Source organism: Bactrocera tryoni, chromosome 4 (assembly GCF_016617805.1).
Source record: "Bactrocera tryoni isolate S06 chromosome 4, CSIRO_BtryS06_freeze2, whole genome shotgun sequence".
Classification (NCBI taxonomy): domain Eukaryota; kingdom Metazoa; phylum Arthropoda; class Insecta; order Diptera; family Tephritidae; genus Bactrocera; species Bactrocera tryoni.
The window spans coordinates 44,892,482-44,915,895 of NC_052502.1; the positions used below are offsets into that span (position 1 = coordinate 44,892,482).

The 23,414-nt window shown below is 33.9% G+C and overlaps 1 protein-coding gene across 6 annotated transcripts in view; it reads right to left on the reverse strand.

Annotated features, from left to right (window-relative positions):
• Positions 1-6,285: 6,285 nt before the first annotated feature.
• Positions 6,286-23,414, reverse strand: part of LOC120775624 (stromal interaction molecule homolog) — a 33,202-nt gene continuing 16,073 nt past the window's right edge. For 3 of the 6 annotated variants that reach the window (XM_040105873.1, XM_040105875.1, XM_040105874.1), the window contains exons 10-11: positions 17,712-18,141; positions 8,714-9,750 (exon numbers count right to left, since the gene is read on the reverse strand). In XM_040105873.1, coding sequence (XP_039961807.1) covers positions 8,814-9,750; positions 17,712-18,141 — 1,367 coding nt within the window. In that variant the 3' untranslated portion in view covers positions 8,714-8,813. Of the gene's footprint in view, positions 9,751-14,555; positions 14,805-17,711; positions 18,142-23,414 lie in introns of all 6 variants that reach the window. The other 3 variants (XM_040105878.1, XM_040105876.1, XM_040105877.1) reach the window with 3 other exon arrangements.

A 23,414-nucleotide genomic window follows, 5' to 3' on the forward strand; every position in this document is an offset into this window, starting at 1 on the left:
TGATCGATCAAAATCAATATAAATATTGTATACATACTCTTTTATACTATAGGAAATTCAACTTTGAAGGGTATTATATCTCTGCAATGTAGCTCTATTTTCTGTGATTTGTGATTTATTTGTGAAGATGTCTTAATCTCTCTCTTAAGATATTAAGAAATGTATTCTAATTCAGAATACGTGGACTCATATTGGGCAGTTGTTGTCTGAAGAAATTCACTAGCTTTATCATTTATACGCCTTTTTCTTCCTCTTTTACTACCAATAATATAATCTAAAAGATCAAAGGTCACTAATCGATTATTTCTCTCAACTGGCCCAAAAGCTCTGTCTGTTAAACAACTTCTAAAATATTAATTTTATTTTTTTGTTCAAGATATGATTTATCCGCACTAATTTGAATCGCCATTGCCAGGAGTTCATAAAACGTTGGTCTTGGGTTCGTCTCCTGGTTCTATCTAAGATCAGAAATTCTTTTCTGATGACAGTCGCTAATTATAATTTCTTAGCAGGCTTCTTAGAGGCATCATTTTTTTCATCTTCCTTATAGTTGTGTAAAATTTACTTTAGGTTGGGTTAATCTGGCAGGCCATTAAGCCACACATAGACCAGTTTTGGTCGTTTGTGATACCAGTGAGAGATTTTTTTTTTATAGTAGGGGGAAGCATCGAAAACCGAAGTGCGAAACTTTAATCCGCTAAACCTAACCTACTCCCAACTCAGGACTCTCCCATGCAACCACCGGCTAGGTATTACTTCGTGGGAGGGACAAGACATTTAAATCTCCTCTATTGCGCGGACTGACGGACGCCTAGACTGTTGAAAAGATCTCAGTTTGGTCATTATGAACGCTGACGCTTCGCTGACAGCTTTCCATTTATCAATCGACTGACACATAAGTGTCGTCAAGTTATCGACCGTAAAACTACCACCGAGTGTAGTTTTTAGCTGTTCCCTTGTATTCGAAAATCGAGCGCAATGAAATAATACATGTTCAGAGTGTTCTATATACTCTGTACACGTCGGTCAGTGCGGACTAATGTCATTGTGGAATCTGAAAAGGTAGCTTCTAAAGCATCCATGTCCACTAAGTATTTGGGTCAGATAGAAATCTAAGTCTCCATGTCGTCTGTCTATCCACGAGTGGATGTTCAGTATAGGTCGATGGGTCCAGCGCCCTTTGGATGATTCTACCGCTCCTGCCACATTTTAGTACTCTTGTTTCTCTCCTCTGTCCTTACCGATACTGTTTTAGGCGTTGATAATTGATATAAACGCTCGAGTTCATCTCCCTAAGTTGGAGATCAGTTACTAGGTCCATGAGGAGTAGTCATCCTTTAGGATACCTACGCTTGAAGCGAATTGTAACAGATTATCCAGCCTCATTATCGATACCACCTCCAGTGCATCATACCGTGGGATCCGAGATGCTTACAGGGTAGTCTAGCCAATGCGGGACAAGTGCAAAAGAGATGATTCATTGTTTCCCTGGTGTCCTGCTCTATACAGTCAGACAGCCTTCTCGATCTGTCAGCCACATCCTGCGTTCGTGTGTCGCCACCCGACAGTGACCAGTTAGTATTCCCAACATGTTCCTATAGTCTCTTCTATCGTGTAAGATATACTATAAATATGCATACCATTTTTTTTGCTTTACTTTGTCCATTTCTTTTCAGACGTACATATGCAAATACTGCTTTCAAGACTTTGTTTCAAGCCACTTTTTAGAGAAAGCAATCGGATGAAAATTTATAAATCGTCTTCAAGTCTCTGTCATATCAAACTGCCCTTGTACATTTCTATATATAAACGCTGTAGGCCACATTTCTTAACTTTTGTTTTCATACCTTTTTCTTAACTAGACGCTTTTGGACGTTTCACTTGCGCGGCGCGCTTTCCATCTTCCACGGCGCTGGGCTCGCGTTTACGAGCTGCGCAATAACTCCACTTGTATTTGTGTTGTATTTATATGTATGTATTTCTTTCAGTGCGAATGTTTGCTTGACAAGCTCATTTGAAATTTACGTTTACTACAGTGTAGTGCTGGAGCGCAGTTCTCAGGGCTGTCATAGTATACCAGCTCTTCCATGCAGACATACATATTTATATACACATATTTTATATAGATGTACGAATGCTTGAGTCTGCCTCAATGAGCGTAGATATATTTATTTAACATATTTAAATAACTTGTGGCAAGCGCACCTAGTAAATCAACCCACATACATACGTGCATACAAACAAAGCAAAATATAAATACGTGAATATTTGTTGTTGTTAGTGCAGTACACAGTACGTGTTAATATGCCTGGGTCTTTGGGTGTATTTACCTGTTTACTTATTGCCTTTCCATGCTTGCAAATGCGACGCGTTGGAAAAGTAAACGCTGCCACGGCAGCCACATTGGCAGCCAACACAGTCAGTCAGTCGGGCATGGAGCGGCGGCCGCGGCAACAGCAGCAACAATTGGCGCGCGCTTTGTGTGCCACACTTTTTAGGCGCTTTCACTGTTTTCGCAGACATCAGCCGTTCCACTACTTTGTGGGCCGACCGACTGTTTGGTTACCACGCAGTTTGTTGGTTTGCCTATTCGCCTGTTGTACTTGTGATTTCAGTGACTAATGGCTTGGTATTCTGTACTCTTTTTGTTGTATTTTATTGTTAACTTTGCCGGCAAAACGACTGCATTGTAGAGCAATTGTATTTAGAAATTAATGCAATACATAACGGCTACTGGTTCAAACGAATAACGAACGCCTAAGTACTTACATACAATAGGTATGGTATATATATTGTAGGGTTATTTATTCTTAATATATATTACTACGACTACATACATTCGTATATATGTTGCTCTCTAATTTTTGGTTAACATTTGCTTTTTGTTATTGGTTTTGGTTTTAAGAACTTAACTTTTTGTAATAATTTTTTATTATGGCATTGTTCATTGTTATTTCAATATTTAAAAATAATAATATATATAATATTAAGTTGCCAAATATCTCCCTTCCGCCTTTTTGTTTTTTGAATTTCGCGGCTATGTATAAAGCGTTACAGAGCTCGTATCTGGCAATACTATACATCGTTTGAAAATTCTTGGCATAACCTACAAAACGACGCTATGCATGATTAGTTTGGATATTGCGTCCAACAGTTGTAGACATGGAGTTCACTAACGCCGAAATTCGCGCTATTTTAAAGTTTTCCTTCGTTAACGGCAAATGCGCTAGAGAAACGTTCCTTGAGATTAATGGGGGTTTGGGGGAGTGTACTCTATCACTTCGAACTGCGGAGGAATGTCTTCGACGATTCAGAGTGAGTGAAAACGATACCATGGATAAGCCACCCGGCGGAAGACCTGTGACGACGAATACCGATCAAATCATTGAAAACATCGAGTTAGACCGGCATGTGGCATCTCGTGACATCGCCCAGAAGATGGGAGTTAGTCACCAAACCATTTTAAACCATCTGCAGAAGGCTGGATACACAAAAAAGCTTGATGTTTGGGTGCCGCATGATTTGACGCAAAAAAACCTTCTGGACCGAATCAACGCCTGCGATATGCTGCTGAAACGGAACGAACTCGACCCATTTTTGAAGCGGATGGTGACTGGCGACGAAAAATGGATCACTTACGACAATATCAAGCCAAAACGGTCGTGGCCGAAGGCCGGTGAATCGTCCCAAACAGTGGCCAAGCCGGGATTGACAGCCAGTAAGGTTTTACTGTGTTTGGTGGGATTGGAAGGGAATCATCCACTATGAGCTGCTCCCATATGGCCAGACGCTCAGTTCTACCATCTACTACGAACAACTGGACCGCTTGACGCAGACGATCGACCAGAAGCGTCCAGAATTGACCTACAGGAAGGGTGTAGTGTTCCACCAGGACAACGCCAACCCACACACTTCGTTGATGACTCGTAAGAAGTTACGGGAGCTCGGATGGGAGGTTTTATCGCATCCACCATATAGCCCGGACATAGCGCCAAGTGATTACCAACTGTTCTTGTCCATGGCGATCGCCCTTGTTGGTGTAAAGTTGAACTCAAAAGAGGCTTGTGAAAAGTGGCTGCCCCAGTTCTTCGCAAATAAGGAGGGGGGCTTCTACGAGGGGGTATTCTGAAGTTGCCGTCTAGGCCCTAGATGGAAACAGATTAACGAACGAAACTGCGCATATTTGAACTAAATCCGATCACTGTAACACTTTTTATAAAGCATTAAATAAAGAACAAAAAGCCGGAAGGGAGATATTTGACAACCTAATATAAAAGAATCTATGCCGATAGCTCTAGCTTACCCTGCGTGTATTATGCTGTTAACATTAATATTATTATTATCAGCAAAAAATAGTGAGACTACTTAACAAACTCTTCAAATTCGTCTATGTCATTCTCCTTTGCCTCAATACATTTGTGCCACCGTTTTTTTCCTAGTTGTTAAAGTCAACTTTCGGAATAGTCTTCAATTAATTCAAAACGGTCATAACACTCAAATAATTCATCGTTGACAATTCAGTTGGTCGGAAGGAATTCGGAGTGCACCAGACCTCCATAATCGGAGAAAATTTTCAACATAATCTTAATTTTTGACCTGCTTCGGCTCACCTTTGCCACGATATTTGGCCGATTGATCGTTTTTTAGGTAATAATGCGTTTCATGACATCCTGATTTTATGATATGTTAAAAGTCTTCACTATGGTTACGGTAGTACATAGTACTGTCTGCCATACGATTGATTTTCGTTTTATCTGATCAGATAACTTTTCTCCAATCTTTCACAGACCAGTTGTTCTGTTTCTTACAAAACTGTTGGCGCGCCTTATTTTTATTACATAGAACAGGTATCTTCTGTTTCATGGCGGCCGCAAAGCCATTTATTCGAGGAACTTTTATATTCATGGCGATGGCAGCTTGCTTTACAATGCATATTTTGCTTTTAGCCTCCCAGTTGGCTTTGAAACTTTAACTGAATAGCAAATTTTACTGTCCGAAACACTTTTTGTTAAACAAACAATCTTCACTTGGACTTTGGATGAAGATTTTCGCTTAATAGCGTATGTTTTTCGAAGGAAAATCTATTAAAAACAATAAAACGCGTTTTATTCGGTTGCACCGAGGCTAGAAAATGCTTCAAAAATAAAAACAATCCATACAAGACTTTTATCTTGATCCGTCATTTTGTGTGGCAGCTTTATACTTTGGTGGTCCGCTATGAAATGCTTCTTCGGAGATTGTAACTTTGTCTTATTCTCTTATTCATACCGAATTTCGTAATGATAATTCGTCAAAATTTTCAAAACCGGAGCATACTCTTATAGGACTTAAAGAGGTGATCTAGTGGCTGATGTTCAGACCATACTGATGTTATGGAGGAAACACTTTTCCTGCCTTAATCAATGACGATGGAATAGTAAAAAAAAGGGCTGCGAAAAACTGACAAGGTGCATTCATTAGCTTCAGGATATGATCGGATGAAAGCAGTTCCGGCTCAACGTGTATGTAAACAAGCAAAATTGTCGCAATTGGTGCGAAGAGTAATCTGACGAAAATTCAGAGCTGTCAATTCATCTAGAAAAACAATGGTTTGGTACGGTTTGTGAGACGGTAGAACCAGCGGTCTATATTTCTAAAAAAAAGATGCCGGTGAGAACGTAAGCGTCAATGGCGACCATTGTCGCACCATGATAACCGACTGTTTGAGGCCTGAAATTGAACTGGTGATCTCAGGGAGATTTCCCACATATTGCATCAATCAATGGATTTACTGATATTTTAAAATAATTTGGGGCGGTCGATAGGACACCAAGATCGTGTGCTATCACACCGTTATAGTTTTTCCTCTGGGTATATTTAAAGTCTAAAGTCTATGCGGACAATCCCTCTTCGTTTCAGGGCTTGAAGCAAAACATCACGCGTCTCATTCACCAGTTACCAGTCGAAATGATCGAACGAGTTATCGAAAAATGCTCTCAACGATGGGCCAACATTTGAAAGAGATAATCTTCAAAAATAAATGCCAAGAAATGATAATAAACACTCCCCATTAAATTTGAAATTTCTGTGTATTTTCTTAAAAAGTCAACACTTCAAATTTGGTAACAATTCAGCCAAATGTTGAAATGTTAAAGCACTTAGAGTGCAGAAAATGTGAAATCCGAACGATTTTGCTCACCAGTTTGAGTACGTACATATGTATAGTATGTGAGCTCACTTGGCTCCTAGAGTTCCTGTTTTCTAACCGCAAGAAACCGCCCGCAAAATTGATAGAAAAATAAAAGATTTACTGTTTTTAGGTTATTTTTATTAAAAGGTATATAATGATATAATTTTCTCAGCAATTTGGCTGAAAAAGTTTCTTGCGTCTATCGCTGTTGCTTAATTGTGGCAAATTTTGCTCTATATTATAATTATATTTAGTTTAATACATTATTATTTTTGTTTTAAGTTTTCATTCTTGTTGTTGTTAGGTATAGTGCTTATCGTGTCTGGTGTGTTGAATAAATTTGTTTCTCTTCTCACACACATACATTTTGGCCTTGTGTATGTGTATTTAGCAAAATTTTCTTTTACAAATTATTACTAATATTGCTAAAATCTTTATCCGCATGGATAATTGTATGTATGTATTAAGTTTGTATAGTATAACGCTATTATGCTATAAATATTGCTATCATTTAGGTAGATACATAATACACTAATATTAGATATTATTTATTTAGGTAATGTCTGCAATTAATACCAAATTAAGTAAATATTCGACGTAACGTTTGTCTGTACATTCATGCACAGCAACAAGTTAGGTATAATATAAACATACATAAAAATCATTTATGCACTTGTAGAAGTAATACAATATTATCATAGCATTTAATAGGTGTCATAGCCAAGGAAATATCAGTCCAATGATTTACGGTGCAAATTATAAGTGTTTATATTAAATAAAAAAGATTTCGATACAAATTTAATGGACCAAAAACATTACACAGAGTCGAGTATGAAATTTTAAAAAGTTCAATTTTGTTCTAGTTGTCTTTTTTGCTTCTCATGGCGAGTTTTTCAGTTCTGTAACGGTCTAACTGTGCTTTTAGGCGAACAGTTGTGCGCAAATAATTCACAAAACAACACAGAGTTTATGTCCAAAACTTTTGTCAAATTAAGTAGTTTAAAAAATTACAAAAAAATTGAAATTTGTGTCGGCGTTAATTTTTCTAAAGAGTGGCATCTTAATTTTTAATTTCTTTGCAATTGCGCGTTTTTTTCACTAAAAGTTACAAGCCATTATTTCTTATAAAAAATTTTATAAAAATTGTAAGTATCTGTGTGTTGTTTTTGCTTATTTTCGCATTACAAATTAAAAAGAAATAAAAATTTTACGAATTACTTATTTACAAATAAAAACTCACAACTTATTTACTAATTACTTTGTAAATATCGTGATTTCGTTGAGGCACTATTGGAACAATTTCTATGAAATACGAGTGTGTGTCGTCTCTCGTGTCACAAATTCGAGGAAGATTGCAATTACCGTTAAGTTTTAAGGTCAAGTATGGATGGAACCAAAACAAAATATCTCAAGTTGACTTTTACAATACACATTACAAATATTGAACTAATTTCCTTATTATTTGCAATACAATAATTGTCATAACAGTATTTGCAATAAAAACCTTTTGCAATTTTATTTGGCTACTAGTGTTGTCTTCGCATTTGCTTAGGGAAGCACTCAAATCATTGGCTTTGTAAATGAAACTTTCGCAATTTTTTATTTATAAAGTAAATTTAATTGATTTTTCATTTTTCAGAAATAAGGCCGTTAATGTATGGCTGCCAGAGAGCTGCGTATCAAATAGCACTTCACGTCAATATTTTGGAACAAGTTAAAAATTACAATTTGAATTCTCATAAAACAAATTTTATTTATTTTTTACCGTTATGTCTATGTCATTATATGGACGCTGAAGTACTAACTTGGTCTGCATGGCTCACAAAAATTATAAAAATTTTTTTTGTACAAAAAATTTATTTTATTTTCACTTGGCGTTTTGCGCAGGCGTAACGCAAATTATCGTTTTGCAAAGTAGCTTTCGGTTAAACTGCTTTAGATTTTTTAATTATACGCAATGCGAGGAAGCACTGAATTGATGTGTGCCATAGCATGATATTGGAGCACATTTCTAGGAGTTACTCATGCTTTCGGAGATCAGGGTTACTATGTTCTATGTCTGTGTGTGTGTGTGAGTGTGTTTGCATGCAATGTATTTATGTGACCTTCTCCAATTAGTATATGTTCGTATGCAGAACTATGTAAAATTAAGTACTCGCACGCACATTTCATTCGCATTGTTGTCGGTTCCAGTCGTCGTACATGGAAGACGTGTAACATTTGTGTTAAAAAATATAAGTATTTCGTTCGACCACCGTATTAGGTGGCCGCTATCGTGAAGCCACTGGTCGGCGTGCTGCTCAAGTCGCGTTGGGTATCACTAAAATTATTATTGTCGTGCTCGTTCAATTGACGCGCAGTCGCAGCGGCGTGTGCGGCGCGTTTAGCAAAATTCAAAGTAACCTGAGAGTATGCCTCCGCCTCTGAGTCGGCATGCGCATCGGCGTTTCTGTGGCTACTATTACGTTTATATAAATTTTCTTTGAAAATATCATCGTTGTCCATAACATCGTGCATGCGGTCGTCATCGTTGCCTAGCTGCTGCTGTAGTTGTTGTTGTTCCTTCTGCATCGTCAACGCATCCTCCATTATTACGGTGGCGGCGCCGCTGTAGGAGGTTGTCAGACAGCCAACGCTATGCGAGCTATGTATGTTTGTTGGAGTTGACGCTGACGCTGGCTGTGCTGCCGCTGCTGGCGCTTGCGTTGCTGGCGGATTTGCGGTGTCCGCCGCCGAAGGGGAAGCGCAAACGTCGTTTTCGCTTCTTAATGGTGGCGCCGCCGTCGAGACTGGCGCTGTCGGCGCTGAGCAACAGTTGGTCCTCCATTTGGGTATCACTGTGTGCCGACGCAGCAGCTGGCGCAGATGTGGTGGTGGTGGTGGTGGCGGCGCCGACGGTGGTGCCGAGGCTGATATTGTCGCTCCCATGCTGTGGTGTCTGCCCCCCGCACAGCGATTGCAGGCTAAGCGAGGTGGGTAATTGCTGGTATTGTGCGGGTATTGCGCCGACAGTGGGCGGCTTTCCAGCAATTGCTGTGTAATGGGGCTGCATGAACGACTCTTTATCTCCAGCGTGCTGCGCTGATTGCTGTTGCTGTTGTTGCTGCTGCTGTTGTTGTCCGTGAGCGGCGGTTGGCTGCTTGTGCTGCACAGACTGCATTGACTGCCAAATAAGCATTTGAGGTTCGTGCTGCTGCTGTTGCTGTTGTTGATGGATTGGCAGGATGCGCTCATGGGATGACCAACGTCCGGGGGATTGTCCTTTGCCACTGCCGCTGTGTGCGTCTGCGCCGAGTGCACCGGGTGCGGATGGTGTTGAATGGACGGACGATGATGTGGACGATGTGGACTGTTGGCTAGTTGTGCTGTGCTGCTTGACCATCTTCTTGTTGGTTCCGCTAAGTTTTCCAACAATTCCACTTCCGCTGCCAATGAATTGTTGTCCCGTGGATAGGCTGTTGTGGTTGCTGCTGTTGTTGCCATTAATGTTGGGTTTCGTGCTATGCTGTTGTTGCTGTCTATTAAGGAACGTGTAGATTTCCATTGGTACCAGATCCGTGCTTTGGGATCGCAAAAGTTGGCTGTGTGGCGAATGAGAAGGAGAAATACAAATCGAATGAATTATTTTTTGATGAGTCTAATACTCTAAGCCTTGTTGAGGGCTGTGAGTGAGTAAGTGAATGAGGCGGTGGTTAGTGACACGCAATGGCGAAGACACACAGAAATACCAAGAAGAATACCATATACTTGTCTAATACATGTTAAATATATGTAGATTTGTATGTAAGCATTTAATGTGGCTTGATTGAGTGAATGCCTTAATGAGCTACAAGCTTAACTGAAGTCTACTTTTTAGCATTTAACGATCTTAATAATAGTTCTAAATATTTGATAAAAAACTTGGGTGTTCAAAAGATATAAATTGTTACATTTAAACTGAATAATTCTTTTAAAGCAACTAAGAATTTTTTTTTTTGCATTGCAAGCCTTTCTATTGATCTTAAATATAATATATTAATACTATTATTACACTAATATTTTTTTTTATTATTAATACTTGTTAAGATTTTATATCTATAATTAATTAATAAAAAAAAGTAACGTAGTACTTTAGCTACAGGTGACTTGGGCGGGACTTTCAGGGGTTATATCAAAATTGGACGCCAGAAAAACGCGTTTTTTTGTGACTTGTTTTAAAGCGATATTCTATTTAATAAAAAAAATAATAAATAAGTACATTTGCTGTATCTAAGTAGTTGAATAATCAGTGATTCACTTTGAAAAATTTGGACTCCGATTTCCAGGAGGACCTCCGAAAAAAGGTGTCTGGCGAAAACACTTACACTTCACAATAGTTTAAATAATCGATATTATTATGAAAAATTTAGTTCCTTGGATCATTACCTAACATATACCATTATGTTAAAAATAATAAGGACAGTGGAAGCTAATGTACATACATCCAGAAATGTGGAGAAATCAACGGCAATTAACTAATCAAATTAATTGAGAACAAATTAAAAATTTGTTTTTCTTTCAGTTCTATCAATATTTTGAAAAGTTTTGTATTTTATTTGCTTTTGTTTTAAAATTTGCGATATAAACATGTAAAAGACAAGAAAAAACGTTAACTTCGGCTGCACCGAAGCTAATATACCCTTCAAAGGTGCAATTCATTTAGTAACTATGTGTCCAGTTTGTATGGAAGCTATACGCTATAGTAACTCGCTCTGAACAATTTTTTCGGAGATTTTATTATTACCTTGAGCCGTAATCCATGCCAAATTTCGTGAAGATACCACGTCAAATGCGAAAGTTTTCCATACAAGAACTTGATTCCGATCGTTCAGTTTGTATGGCAGCTATATGTTATAGTGGTCCGATATCGGCAGTTCCGACAAATGAGCAGCTTCTTAGAGAGAAAATGACGTTCGCAAAATTTCAAAACGATATCTTAAAAACTGAGGGACTAGTTCGTATATATACAGACAGACAGACCGACAGATAGACAGACGGACATGGCTAAATGGACTCAGCTCGACATACTGATCATATATATATATACTTTATAGGGTCTCCGACGCTTCCTTCTGGATGTTACAAACTTCGTAACAAACTTAATATACTCGTACCCTGTTCAGGGTATAAAAATAAGGACACTTCGTGGCGTACTATAAAAAATACAATTTTAAATAAAAAAGTAACTAGTTTTCATTCAGCTGACATAATATAAATTTCTAATTAGTTTAATATTTTCTTGAAAATCCATGGTTGTTTAAACCGCAACCGCTTTGGCTAGGTTTTGGCAGACGGAAATGGGAATTGCATTTCTTGAATTTTGATTAAGTTGCCAAAGCTCTTCATCACTAATTGGACACTTTCCTCTAAACGAGGCTTTGACTGTATTCCCTAAACTATAATATTTCCGCCTTGTTTAACGGTCTTTATCATATACTTGGGGTTATAGGCTGCATTGCGTAAATACTTTGCAATTGCCTAACGGAATTTGTGTTTATAAATAATGAGTGATACAAAAAATCCGAGACTGGGGGAAATTTTCATGGCTTACTACAGTTGTATTGCTATTTTGTTTTTATGCATCCCTGTCCTTATTATTTTCACATAATTGTACTATATATCTACGAAAGCCGTGTGAAGATTTCCCGAATAAACATTTCGTAGAAAGTTTCCTTCCCAACTCCGAAAACAGCATTTCGAGAAAAACGCACTTAAACTTTTGGGTTTACACTAACATAAAAAACTCCCAATATACTTTTATCTCCGAAACTATTCGTCGGATTAAAAAATCAAATAAAAATCAAAGTTTCGGAGAATACTCTCAAATATATGTACATTCGATATAATGGCGAAAAAACATCGGTTAATAAAGTTTCTTAATATACATATTTATCATAAATAATATAATAATAATAATAATATATAAAGTTTATTAACTAAAAAATTAAAATATTATGTGTACTAGTACTAGTAGAATAGTTAACAATAAAAAATAAAAAAAAATTTAATTAAAATCTAGACTTAATATATATACATACAAATATATTAAATATTTCCCCATTATTTGTTACCATTCAAATTTCTCACAAAATAACCGTATTTTTATTATTTAAATAGTAATTTTTATGAAAATTATTATTTTTAAGGGATCGATATTTTTTGAAAAGGTTTGATAAGATTTCCTTTAGATAATTTTAATTGGTGTATTTCTTCATTAAAAAAATATGTTAATTTAAAATATGTTTTTCAGTATGCATTAAATGTCCTTGAAAATACAGAAATGGGAAATGACTTTGAAATTTAATAACTTTAATCTACAAAATAATTTATAAAATGGTTTAAAACATAATTTTTAACTAATCGTTATAAATTCAAAAATACGAAAAACAACCTTAAAGTTAACAAATTACTACATACATATTACGCATATAATATATATTAAATATAAAGTAAATACTTAGCCTTAAGACCAATATAATAGATATTTTTGAAGTTAATGTTGATCAATCTAAATGTAGTAGGTTTCTCATAGCAATTTACTTCCACTCAAAAACTCTATTGTGCTTCCAAACGGGCAACATTTAGTCATTTATAAGGTGAGTCAGTATCGATTTTTTTATTTTTTCTTTACGCTAAATCTTGTAATATAATATATGTTATGAAAAATTTTGGGCTAGCAATCCTTACAGAGGATCCTTCATATTTTTCTGGACTATTGCAGTTGTTCAGTGAAGCTAAACGTTCAGCTTCAGTTTCTAGGTTAATGCATGCATGTTTCGAAGTTAATGCATGGATATTTGATCAGAAATTAACTTACGGTCTTTCACTTTGGAAAATTATTCTATGAATTGATTGGTTGTAGGCGATACTTCTAAAAACACTTACTATTGCCATGTACTACTTAAACAATGTGGAAACATTAATTAATAACTTTAGTTCTGAAGGTTGTGAATTTTTCGCCAATTGATTTTTTTTAAAGCTTTGCGATAATGCTTACTACTTGTAATTACATAATCTAGCTTAACTATTTAATTTAAAGGCGCTTTCTGTTGGGTTACTGAAAAATTGTCAATTATAAGAACTTTTTTATGAATAACTCTACTGCATGGTACTTGCAAACAAGCCAATTCATATGGGTAATATCCTACCCCTAAGGGCTCTGGTACTAAACTACAATGAACCCATATCTAATTTTTTGCGGTATTAGCTCTCACTCGAGGAAATTGGTACTGCAATCGACCAATACTACCTCTATCTATCTATCTATCTATCTATCTAACTCTAAATTAGTAATAGTCGTTCTCCTCTTTACTTATGGCCAATCTCAATGTTATATTGCATATGAGGATACTCTAAACAGCTTTCAAAACCTGCTGAATTTTATGCAAAAATATAACAAATTGGTTGCCGTGGAAAAGTAATTCTAACCGAAATTTTTCGTTATTTTTCCATAGATCTTGGTAGATAATTTAGCAAAGCTTGGTAAAGCGCCTACATAACACCTAGGCTTATAGTACTATTCACTAGAATTACTCATACAAAGTATCTACTTTCATAATTACAGTAAGTTTAAATAAAGTAATTAAAATTCTCGATTTGCCAATTTTTGCGCCTTTAAGTCATACTGTCTTAATAATATATTAATATCCTGGTATTCATTGCCTAGAATTAACTTAATTCGAAAACATGTTGATTGATGTACGAATGTGTAAATATGTATGCAGAAGTGTCTGGATGCCAGTAACGGGTGTTCAAATGACATAACTGAAATGTTTAGATCTTTACATTATTGATAAAAAAGTCGTTACAATTCACAAAATTGTTATTAACATTTCTAGAATGGAATTTAAACATAAATCAATATTTTTTGGGGGATTCTCAGTGAAGAATTAGAACTACAAGAACACCGAAGTTCATGTAGAAGATTTTGTTTTTTGTATTCTGAAATTGTAAAACCAAAGAAAAGAATCAAGGTTAACAAGAAAACGGTAAATAGTGAGTTTGTAATTTGAGGGTTTGGATTTGCTTGCTTTATATACACATATGTATGTATGAACACTGTGCGAAGCAGGAGAAAGGAGCGCAACTGCATGAATTCAATCGAGTCGTATTAAACTGTTAAGAGGACAGAAGGTGTTGCACATTGATAATTGCCAACGAAATTAGTTAGATAATTAAGCGTTAAATAGGAAAGCGCAAGAGAGTAACTTTCATGTGCTGATTATATTCTAAAGAGGAAGTGCATTTGGCAGGGCACATTGGCTTCGGGTTGTTAGCAGCACTTAAAAGCGCATTTAGTTGGTGAATTGGTTTGAAATTTGGCTCTTTTCCATTGGACTTGGTCAACAAAGAAGCGAACGCAACAAACCTCTGTGCAGACTTGCGAGGTGGTGGAAGTGGTGCACGGTTCACTGTGCCGACCGCTGCAAGATGTGGTGGCAATGGCGGTGGCGGCGGTGGTGGCGGTATTGGTGTTGGTGGTGTAATTGTTGTTGCTACCGCTGTTGGTGGTGTCACCACTAAGTTAGACGAATTGTGCTTCTTCAAACGCGGCGGTACCGTAATGGAGATTTCTGATGAAGACGGACTATGACGACTGTCATCAACACCAGTAAGACTGAGATGAAGACATATACATACAGATATATAGGTGTAAAATATCATATAATTCATACTAAATGAAAATGATATAATAATGGAGAAATACAGTCAGGATCAAATTTGACCCGGACTGGTAAAATAAAAACCAGCAGCCAAACACACACTAATTGACATGTGAAGATCAAACATCACACGAACATAAAAATTGTTTTGTCAATCTAGCAGAAATTATTTATAGATTCGTTCGGTGCGTGACCAGTCCGGATCAATATAGACATGAGTGTAGTGCAGTTTGCATATTTGTTGTGATGATGATTTTTATGAAATTTTCTTCATACGTCAAAGTTAACAAATTTACAAAATAGACAAAATTAACAGTTATTATTATATAAATAAGCGATCATAGTGACAAATCGATAAAATGTCTGTAAAATAAAAGTTTAGCGATGTTTTATACAGCATATCATAAGCAAGCACAAGCTAAAAAAATTAAAGTTAAACAAAAATTAAAAATAAATAAAATATTTATAAATCAATATGAATGTTGAAAAAATAAAAATAACAAATGATATATTAACAAAGTATATGAAAACCATAAAGTATAGAAATATAATTTTTAACTAGTAACTACAAAGACGGAGTCAGTATATAGAGGTTACTGACTATGCAATATACATACATACATTCATCGAGTCGATAAGTCTTTTGTGTTTGACTACTCTATTTCCAAAATCGTATTTAAAGAGCGTAACATGAAATACTGGCTAAGTTATACGGTCCAATTTACCCGATATTTTCATAAACATTTTCATTCTAATTACTTCACAGAAAAATTAATATAACAATTTTGTTCATAGCGGTTGTAGTATGCAGTCCTAACGAGAGGGGTTAGGTCGGGATGATACCCTCGGGCCTGGAATTCACGAAGAGGACCGTATTTTTTAAGTAATTAAGTTAATTAGTTAAAAATTACAGTTCTTCTGATCACCTATAATTCGATAATTTGTTTAACGTAACACTAAATGGCAAAGTAATGTAATAAGAATCGGTATAACAGTCGCCAACCGAGCCTCATTACGCGTTTCCTTAGCGTTAAGGCCCCACCCTCGTTCACATTATCGAATGTCATCCGATGTTAGAGAACACTCGGCGAATAGCATGCGCGTCAATCGGGAAAATAATAATAATAGTGACATTGACGTGTCCAACCTTAAAATTTACGGCTTCGTTTGCAGTTTTTCATGTGCCAAGCGTGTTGTGCTCGGTGCTTCGATAATGAAGGATGTGTGGTGAGTTGAAATATTCAATTTACAAACAAGTATGCATAGCTTTCTGAAAAATATTCGTAAACCCAGTAAAAGAAGAGCGCGTATGCCGCATAAGCAGCTGGAAATTTTCTAAACAAAAATCGATACAAGATCGCGCGATTTTTCGTCTACTTCTTGATCTTTTTCCTACCTACATACATGAAGAAGTGGATGAAAATTGCTGTAAAGAAAAAAATTTTATTCTAAACAAACTCTTTCTACGTCTTACTTGACGTTATCTGTGGAATAAAGTGAAGATTACCGGCAGTGAGCGTCATAAAGGAGTTGTTCTTATTTCTATGGCAGTTCCATGATATTAAAGAAAATGAACTCAACTATCTGATAAGTTGTCTAACGAAACTATTCACTTCAGGCACGTTTGTGATGCAAATTTTGAAACCCGTCTTACTCCATACAACTTATTGAATGCCTTCTATGCTCGAAAATTAGAAAGAATTTTCCCAAATTTTTGCAACACTTTGAGTATATTTTGAACTTTATCCGTTTCTCTTTCAAGTGGTGAACGTTCGTTTAGTGCTTTAGTAAGGATCAAAATTTTTCATCGATCATGCTCGTCACAGGGTAGGAGTTTCGAACTAACTATACTATGACTAGAGGCAGAATTAGCCAAGAAGTTAGATTTCCAGACTATTATGGACACACACAAATAATTGCAAATTGGGGAATTCTAATCTTATTGTACCACTTTTCTTTATGGAATAATTGAATTTTCTTTTTGGATACCCAGTTCTCATAACAATTTGCATAAAAGCCTCAAAGGTCAAATTCGACCACTTTGGAGGCCAAAATAGTTTACAAAAAAAGCTTTTCAAATAAATGGTGCTCTCAGAGGAGGTGCTTTTTTTGCAAATAAAACACAAAAAAAAGATGAAATGGCAAATATTTCGATTTTATTATTTTGAAAACTTTGGGCATTTAGAGTTCTATTTTTGAGTGTTACGAGGATCGGTAAAAAATTGGATTTATTTTACAGCACGTTTATCCGCACAGTACATTGACTTGACAAATATAATCTAACGGAGTGAAATCAAATTACCAAAGTGAAAAGGGTTTTCCTTGATTAATAGTTTTGGCTTGCTGCCGCGCTTGGCTGTGACTATTTTTGCTTAGACGATTGATATTGACATGAGAAACCAAAACACGACAAAAAATTTAATTTTCCGCAACGAAAGCTTTGCACATAAATTTCCACAATATCAAACATTGACACGATACTAAATTTAAGAAATATATATATTTTGACAGCTGGTTTGTATCATCAATATTACAGCACTTCTGGGTCTGTTTCCATAGCATTAAATATTGAAGATAAATATGGAAAATGTCTTTTTTCGGTTACGATATTGAGATTGTTTTCCTTTTCGTAGCAGTTAACAGGTTACTAAGTCCCGACTGTCATGGGAATGGCTTCAAAGTCTTAGTGTGTGCTTATACCGAGATAGACCTCATCTTTATTCTTTATTTTTTCTTAAATTTTTTACCCGTATTACCTTTAATTATCGATTTCTTACATAAATATGTCAACATACACGCATGTTTGTTAGTAAAACACTAGACTAGATACTAGATCGGCGATAAAACGCAAAGAAATTTACCTATCATTCAAAAAGTAACTCGAATTGTAAGCATTATTGTGCGGCGGTAGGGGTGGTGGTGTTGCATTTTGGGCGTTTACACTCGCCCCACCGGACGTTCCAATAGCGTTCGTTGAGTTGCCCAAACTGCCAATATGATTCGTGGCATTCACATCCAATGACGAGTGATTGACAGCAGCACCAGCCCGTGAAACGACACCTGTTACGGCGCCTGCTGTTGCGGTGGCGCTCTTCAACGAGGTTGTGGGCGCACCACCCAATAAAAATTGTACCGGCGCATGTGCAGGAGCCTCACTGGCGTCCTCACTACCCGACGAATCATCACACAGCGCATTGGAGTTATTGTTTAGGATGCCGCTGCTGCCACCGCTTAAACCCACCGAACTGCGACTATAGCTGTCCAACATACCTGGATAAATGTACAGAAGTTCTGGAACTAACGATCATCACAATCTATATATGGTACAAGCGTTTGTCAAATCATGATTGCAGATGGTTTGTTCTTAAAGCAATAAATGAATGATGCAAATGCAAAAGATTTTAAAATAATTCAAAGCAAAAAGTGCGATTCACACAGGCATCTATTTATGTATGTATGTATGTATGTATGTATATATGAATGTGCGTATGTAAAGCACACCGGTTTTTCGTTTATAGAAATAAAGTTGTATTTTAATGTGTGTTTATAAATATAAATCTATATATGTTTGTAGATATGTAGCGAGCTTATGAGTTGAGTTTAAATGAAGCACTTGAACTTCACTTATTTCCAATGAAATGAATTATTTAAACATAAGCACATTTGTATATATTGTATTTGGTGTATTGGATATATTTGGTGTTATTTGTTAGAACACAGTCTTTTTGGGTTATTTTTAGCACATAGTACGTTTCGTTCCAGTTCTTTAGTGGCACAATTGTTGTTGTTGTTAATTTTATGAAATTGAAATGACTGTTTTGTTCTTTATTGATGAAATATTATTTACTTTGCTTTTTGTACATATGTATGTATGTATGCTGTTAGTTACGCATTGAATACACGCTGAACCATACTAATGAAATTGCGCTGAGTTAGATACAAACGAATATTCATGCCAACACACTCTCATGCAGGCAACACAGGCAGACAAGGACAATATGTAGTATCCATAAATATAAATATGCGCTTCAATTTGCGGTTGAAGCTAGAGTTTAGAGAGACTTTTCAGGATGTGTGCTTACCTGAAATCGTCGTGCATGATTTTTTTGGAATCTTAATTTTATCCTTTAAATTTAAATATATATTTTTTATTTCTTATATAGTTTTTTCTATACAAATTACTTATAGCTTGTCAATTTATTTGAAAGAACACTGGTTTACGTTAAATTTTTTTATACTTTCAATCTTTTTTATTCGATTTTGAGTTATTTTCGGTAAATTTTTTGGTTTTGGTTGTCAGTTTTATGCCAATTTTTTACTTTATAATTTTTATTTATATGATACGTTGAATAATTTTTATTTTTGTTTTATTATTAAGCAAATAGTTTTTTATACAATTTATTTTTCTAGTTTTTAGATTGATTTCAAGGAACAATTTTTCAGGTTTTTAAATATGTATATTTTATTTGTTTTCAATAGATTTATGCTGATTTTTCAATTTATAATTTTTATTTATATTTTAGAAATTTTATATTACTAGGCAAACGATTTTTAAACAATTATTTTTTTTAAATTTATTTGAAACAAAACTTTTTACGTTTTTTACTATATCTTTTTTATTTATTTATTATGTTTTATTTTAATTTTTAATTAATTTAATGCTATTCTCATTTATTTTCAATATATATATTTTCATGTTTATGCTTATTTTTAAATTTATAATGTTTACTTATTTATTATTTTTTTTATTAATTTTTTTTATTATTTGGCAAATACCTTGAAATTATCATTCAGTCGCATTAAATTTTTTATTTAACTATTAAGGAGTTTATTAAAAATTTTAATCTATCAAATATTAAAAATAGTTTGTTGTTTATATATGTATTTCAATTATTATTTATTTTTTAGATTTCGTTAAAAAAATATTTTAATAAAATTTGGAATTAAATGATTTTTATTTTTCATTTAAACTTAAATTATTTTTAACCTTTTAAATATTTGGTATTAATTTAAAAGAAGAAAATTACCAGAATCATCATACAATTAAAAAATAAAATAAATAAATAAATTGTTTCATTGTATAAAATAAATTATTTTTTGGTGTAGTGTAAAAACTTTTTTAGAATTGAATATTTTTTATTTTTTGTATTGCGTAATATTTGATTAATGTATTTTTTTTGAATTCAAAGTTTTTTTTTAATTTGAAGAATTATTTCATTATAATTACATTTTCGTTATAACTACTATATTGATAATTATTATTCACTAATAATCAATTAATAATCAGAAATTATTTAATTTTATTTTAACATAAAATTAATTCAAATTTAATATATTTTTTTTATTTATTGTAATGTATTGTAATTTATTATTCATTAATAATCCATTAATAATCAGAAATTTCCATTAATTTAAATTAAATAAATTTTTATAATTTATTGTATATGTATCATAATTCTTATTTTTTATTCTGTTCGTTGTTTTTTTATTTTTTTTAATTACTTGAAATTGATTAGTAATTATTAAAATTTAAAAAAAAGTAAATATTAATTTTCCCATGATTGTAAAATAATAAGATAAGATTTCATGTTATTTTTCTTAATTTTTCACATTTTGTCATTTATTTGAATGTTTATAAATATAATTTAATATTTTGTATTTTGTTAAAATCGCAGTACTTTAATTTTGCAAAAAAAAATTTTTATATATTTTTTCTTTTAAGGTACAAAACTCACATTATTAGAAAATAAAAAATTTAAAATCGAGCTTTAATGTTACTTGATTAAACTTTAAATTTTGTTGTAATTGTTTTTATGAAACTTATACTTTTTATTTTCATAACGCGCGAATTTGTTTTCATTATTTATTTTTATTATATATTATAGTTTTTATAATTCTAGACTTCTTTTAACTTGAACAAACTCAATTTTTTATTAATTATTGATACTTTATATTTAAATTGTTTTATGATCAAAATTAATTTTTCCATATTTTCTCAAATTTTTAGGAAAATTAAAATGTGAAAAGTATGCATGGTGTGTGTGACGGTGAAATGAAACAAATTCAGATTATTTAAAAAATTTATTATAATTTAAAAATAATCAAATTATATTAACAATTCACTTTTTTATTTAATAATATTTAAAAAAAGACATCTTATGCATTTGATGCATGGGCTCTCTAGAAAAAATCCGTTTACTGCAATTTTCGCTAGAGAATACGGGATTGCATTCACAATTCGAAGACACATTAAACGTGGCTAATAAGTATGGGCATGTATGTATGTTTGTATATACGTAAGTCTACAACATATTTATGTATTGCAGGAGAACTTCATCGCTCTCGCTATAATTACAACTGATTAGATGTTAATCCATTCCGGTGATTTGGACGCTTCAATCTGGTGAATATAAGCGCCAACGGACAATTATGCTGCCGAAAACAGAAAAGTTTCGGTAATTGTCATATGTATTTTAACACGATTTCCACAAATCGACCAAAAACTAACATAAACACTGTAAAAATAAATATGAAAAATGTATATATCTGTGTAGGGTGCGTATGTATTTTATACTTTTTTTGCACACCGAAAATTAAAAATTTGTTGTCGTTTGCCACTGAGAGTTTGTGTTGGTCATGACTCAGGCAATTTCACGCATGTATTGCATAAGAAACGAGAGCATGTGTACATATGTATGTATGTAGAATGCGCGTATATGGCACGCATGTGCAGTCGTTGGCGGTAAAAGGTCAAAGAGAACTTCAAGGCGTGAAAACAAAAACAAAAAATTAGAAGTAAAATTTTCAAATGAATATTATTTTTATATATCTTTTTTGCAATTCATTGCCAACCACTGCCTGTGCGTTACATATAGGTATGTCGATGTATGTGTATTGGCATACATATGTATGATATAAATGCTGTCGTGGGCCTTTTCCATTACGATGATCGATTATTTCTGTTTCGCCGAGTAACAATGAAAACACTGAGATTGCGAAGTAGTTGCCGCATGATATATTAACGAATTATATATACTAGTCAATATTAAGAAGGAACAGCTAAGTAAATAGGGGGAACAAGTTTAACTATATATTATTGTAGGTATATATATGTATGTAACTTCATGGAGTTAAATAAACAGGCAAAAGTAAATCAAAAATAAACAATGACGAAACTTACAACACCGGAAGGGATTAAGCACATTCGTTGTTAACATTAAATAACATAAAATAAAAACTAAAAACAAATTAAATATATATCGAAAATTCATCTAAAAAATAAATGTTATTTATATATAAATAGTAACAATATACTTTTAAAATTAAGCTTATCAATATAAAACGCATGTACAAAATGCGTAGAATTATTTAAAGAGGACTGAAAACACAGGAAGAATATTATTAACGCTAGTTTTGTGGGGAAAACAATATAGGTAAATTATGCAGCTTTTTAAACATAAACAATTGGTAGATAACAATTAAATGTGTCTGTTTATAGTTTACTTATTTCACAACTGCATATAATATGTCAAAAATCATACAGAAAATTGTATTAAAAAATATGTAAAACTAAGAAAAAAACTATTACGCTGCAAATATGTGAGTGTATGTGTAGAGACTGCCGTGTGTATATGCGCTAACAGCTATTGTGTACATTAAGTATTTGCGCCAATAAGTATTTCTTTCATTCTACTCCGTTTTTTTTTTTGAACATTCGTAAATTTAATTTTTTTTAATATTCGTAAAAACCTTGTGTGTGGTAAACGAGACTGGTTGACTTTAAGTGCGTCATCGTTGTGCGCAATTAAAAATTTCATTGCTTATACGTGTATAATTTTCAGCTGATTATTGCTTATTGTTTATAGCTGTTTTAACAATAACAAAAAAATCATTTGGCAAGTGTTAAGCACAACTCAAAAGCTTAATAGTACTTTTACGTTCGGAAATATTGCATATTCTTTGATTTTGTTTGCAATTTCGTTAACGTTCAATTTGAATTCATTTGGCGTGGCACTAGTTTGGCTTTGTTCAATTTACGACAAGTGTATGAAATTATCACTATTTTCCGTTATACTTTTCCGCACACTTTCATTAAGCACCTAAAATAGCAGCCCAGCAATTTATAAAGAAAAACTACCTAGACATAAATATCTATTAAACTACAACACTAGCGTTGTGAATGCGCAAGGCAAGGCGTGTGCGTGTAAATAATTCCAAAAATTTGAAAGTAATATTTTTACCACAAATTGTAATATGCATAATTTTGTTTATATGTATGTATCCTGTGAAATTCAGAATCATTTCTACATGCTCCACCACGCCTGTTTTGTTTATAATAATTTTATACATTTGACACCTGTTTGGTCATGCAAAAAAAGCAACGCAAACACGTTGCCTTGTTCTGTATTATTTTAATACATACATAAATAACTATGTACATATAAGCGTTCCCACTGTGTGGTATAAATCATGAACGGGTTATTGGCAACTTAAAACCTAATTTGGTATGGAATTTCTAGGAAGACCACAAATGGTAAACATAACTGTCTTCAAACATTTCCATT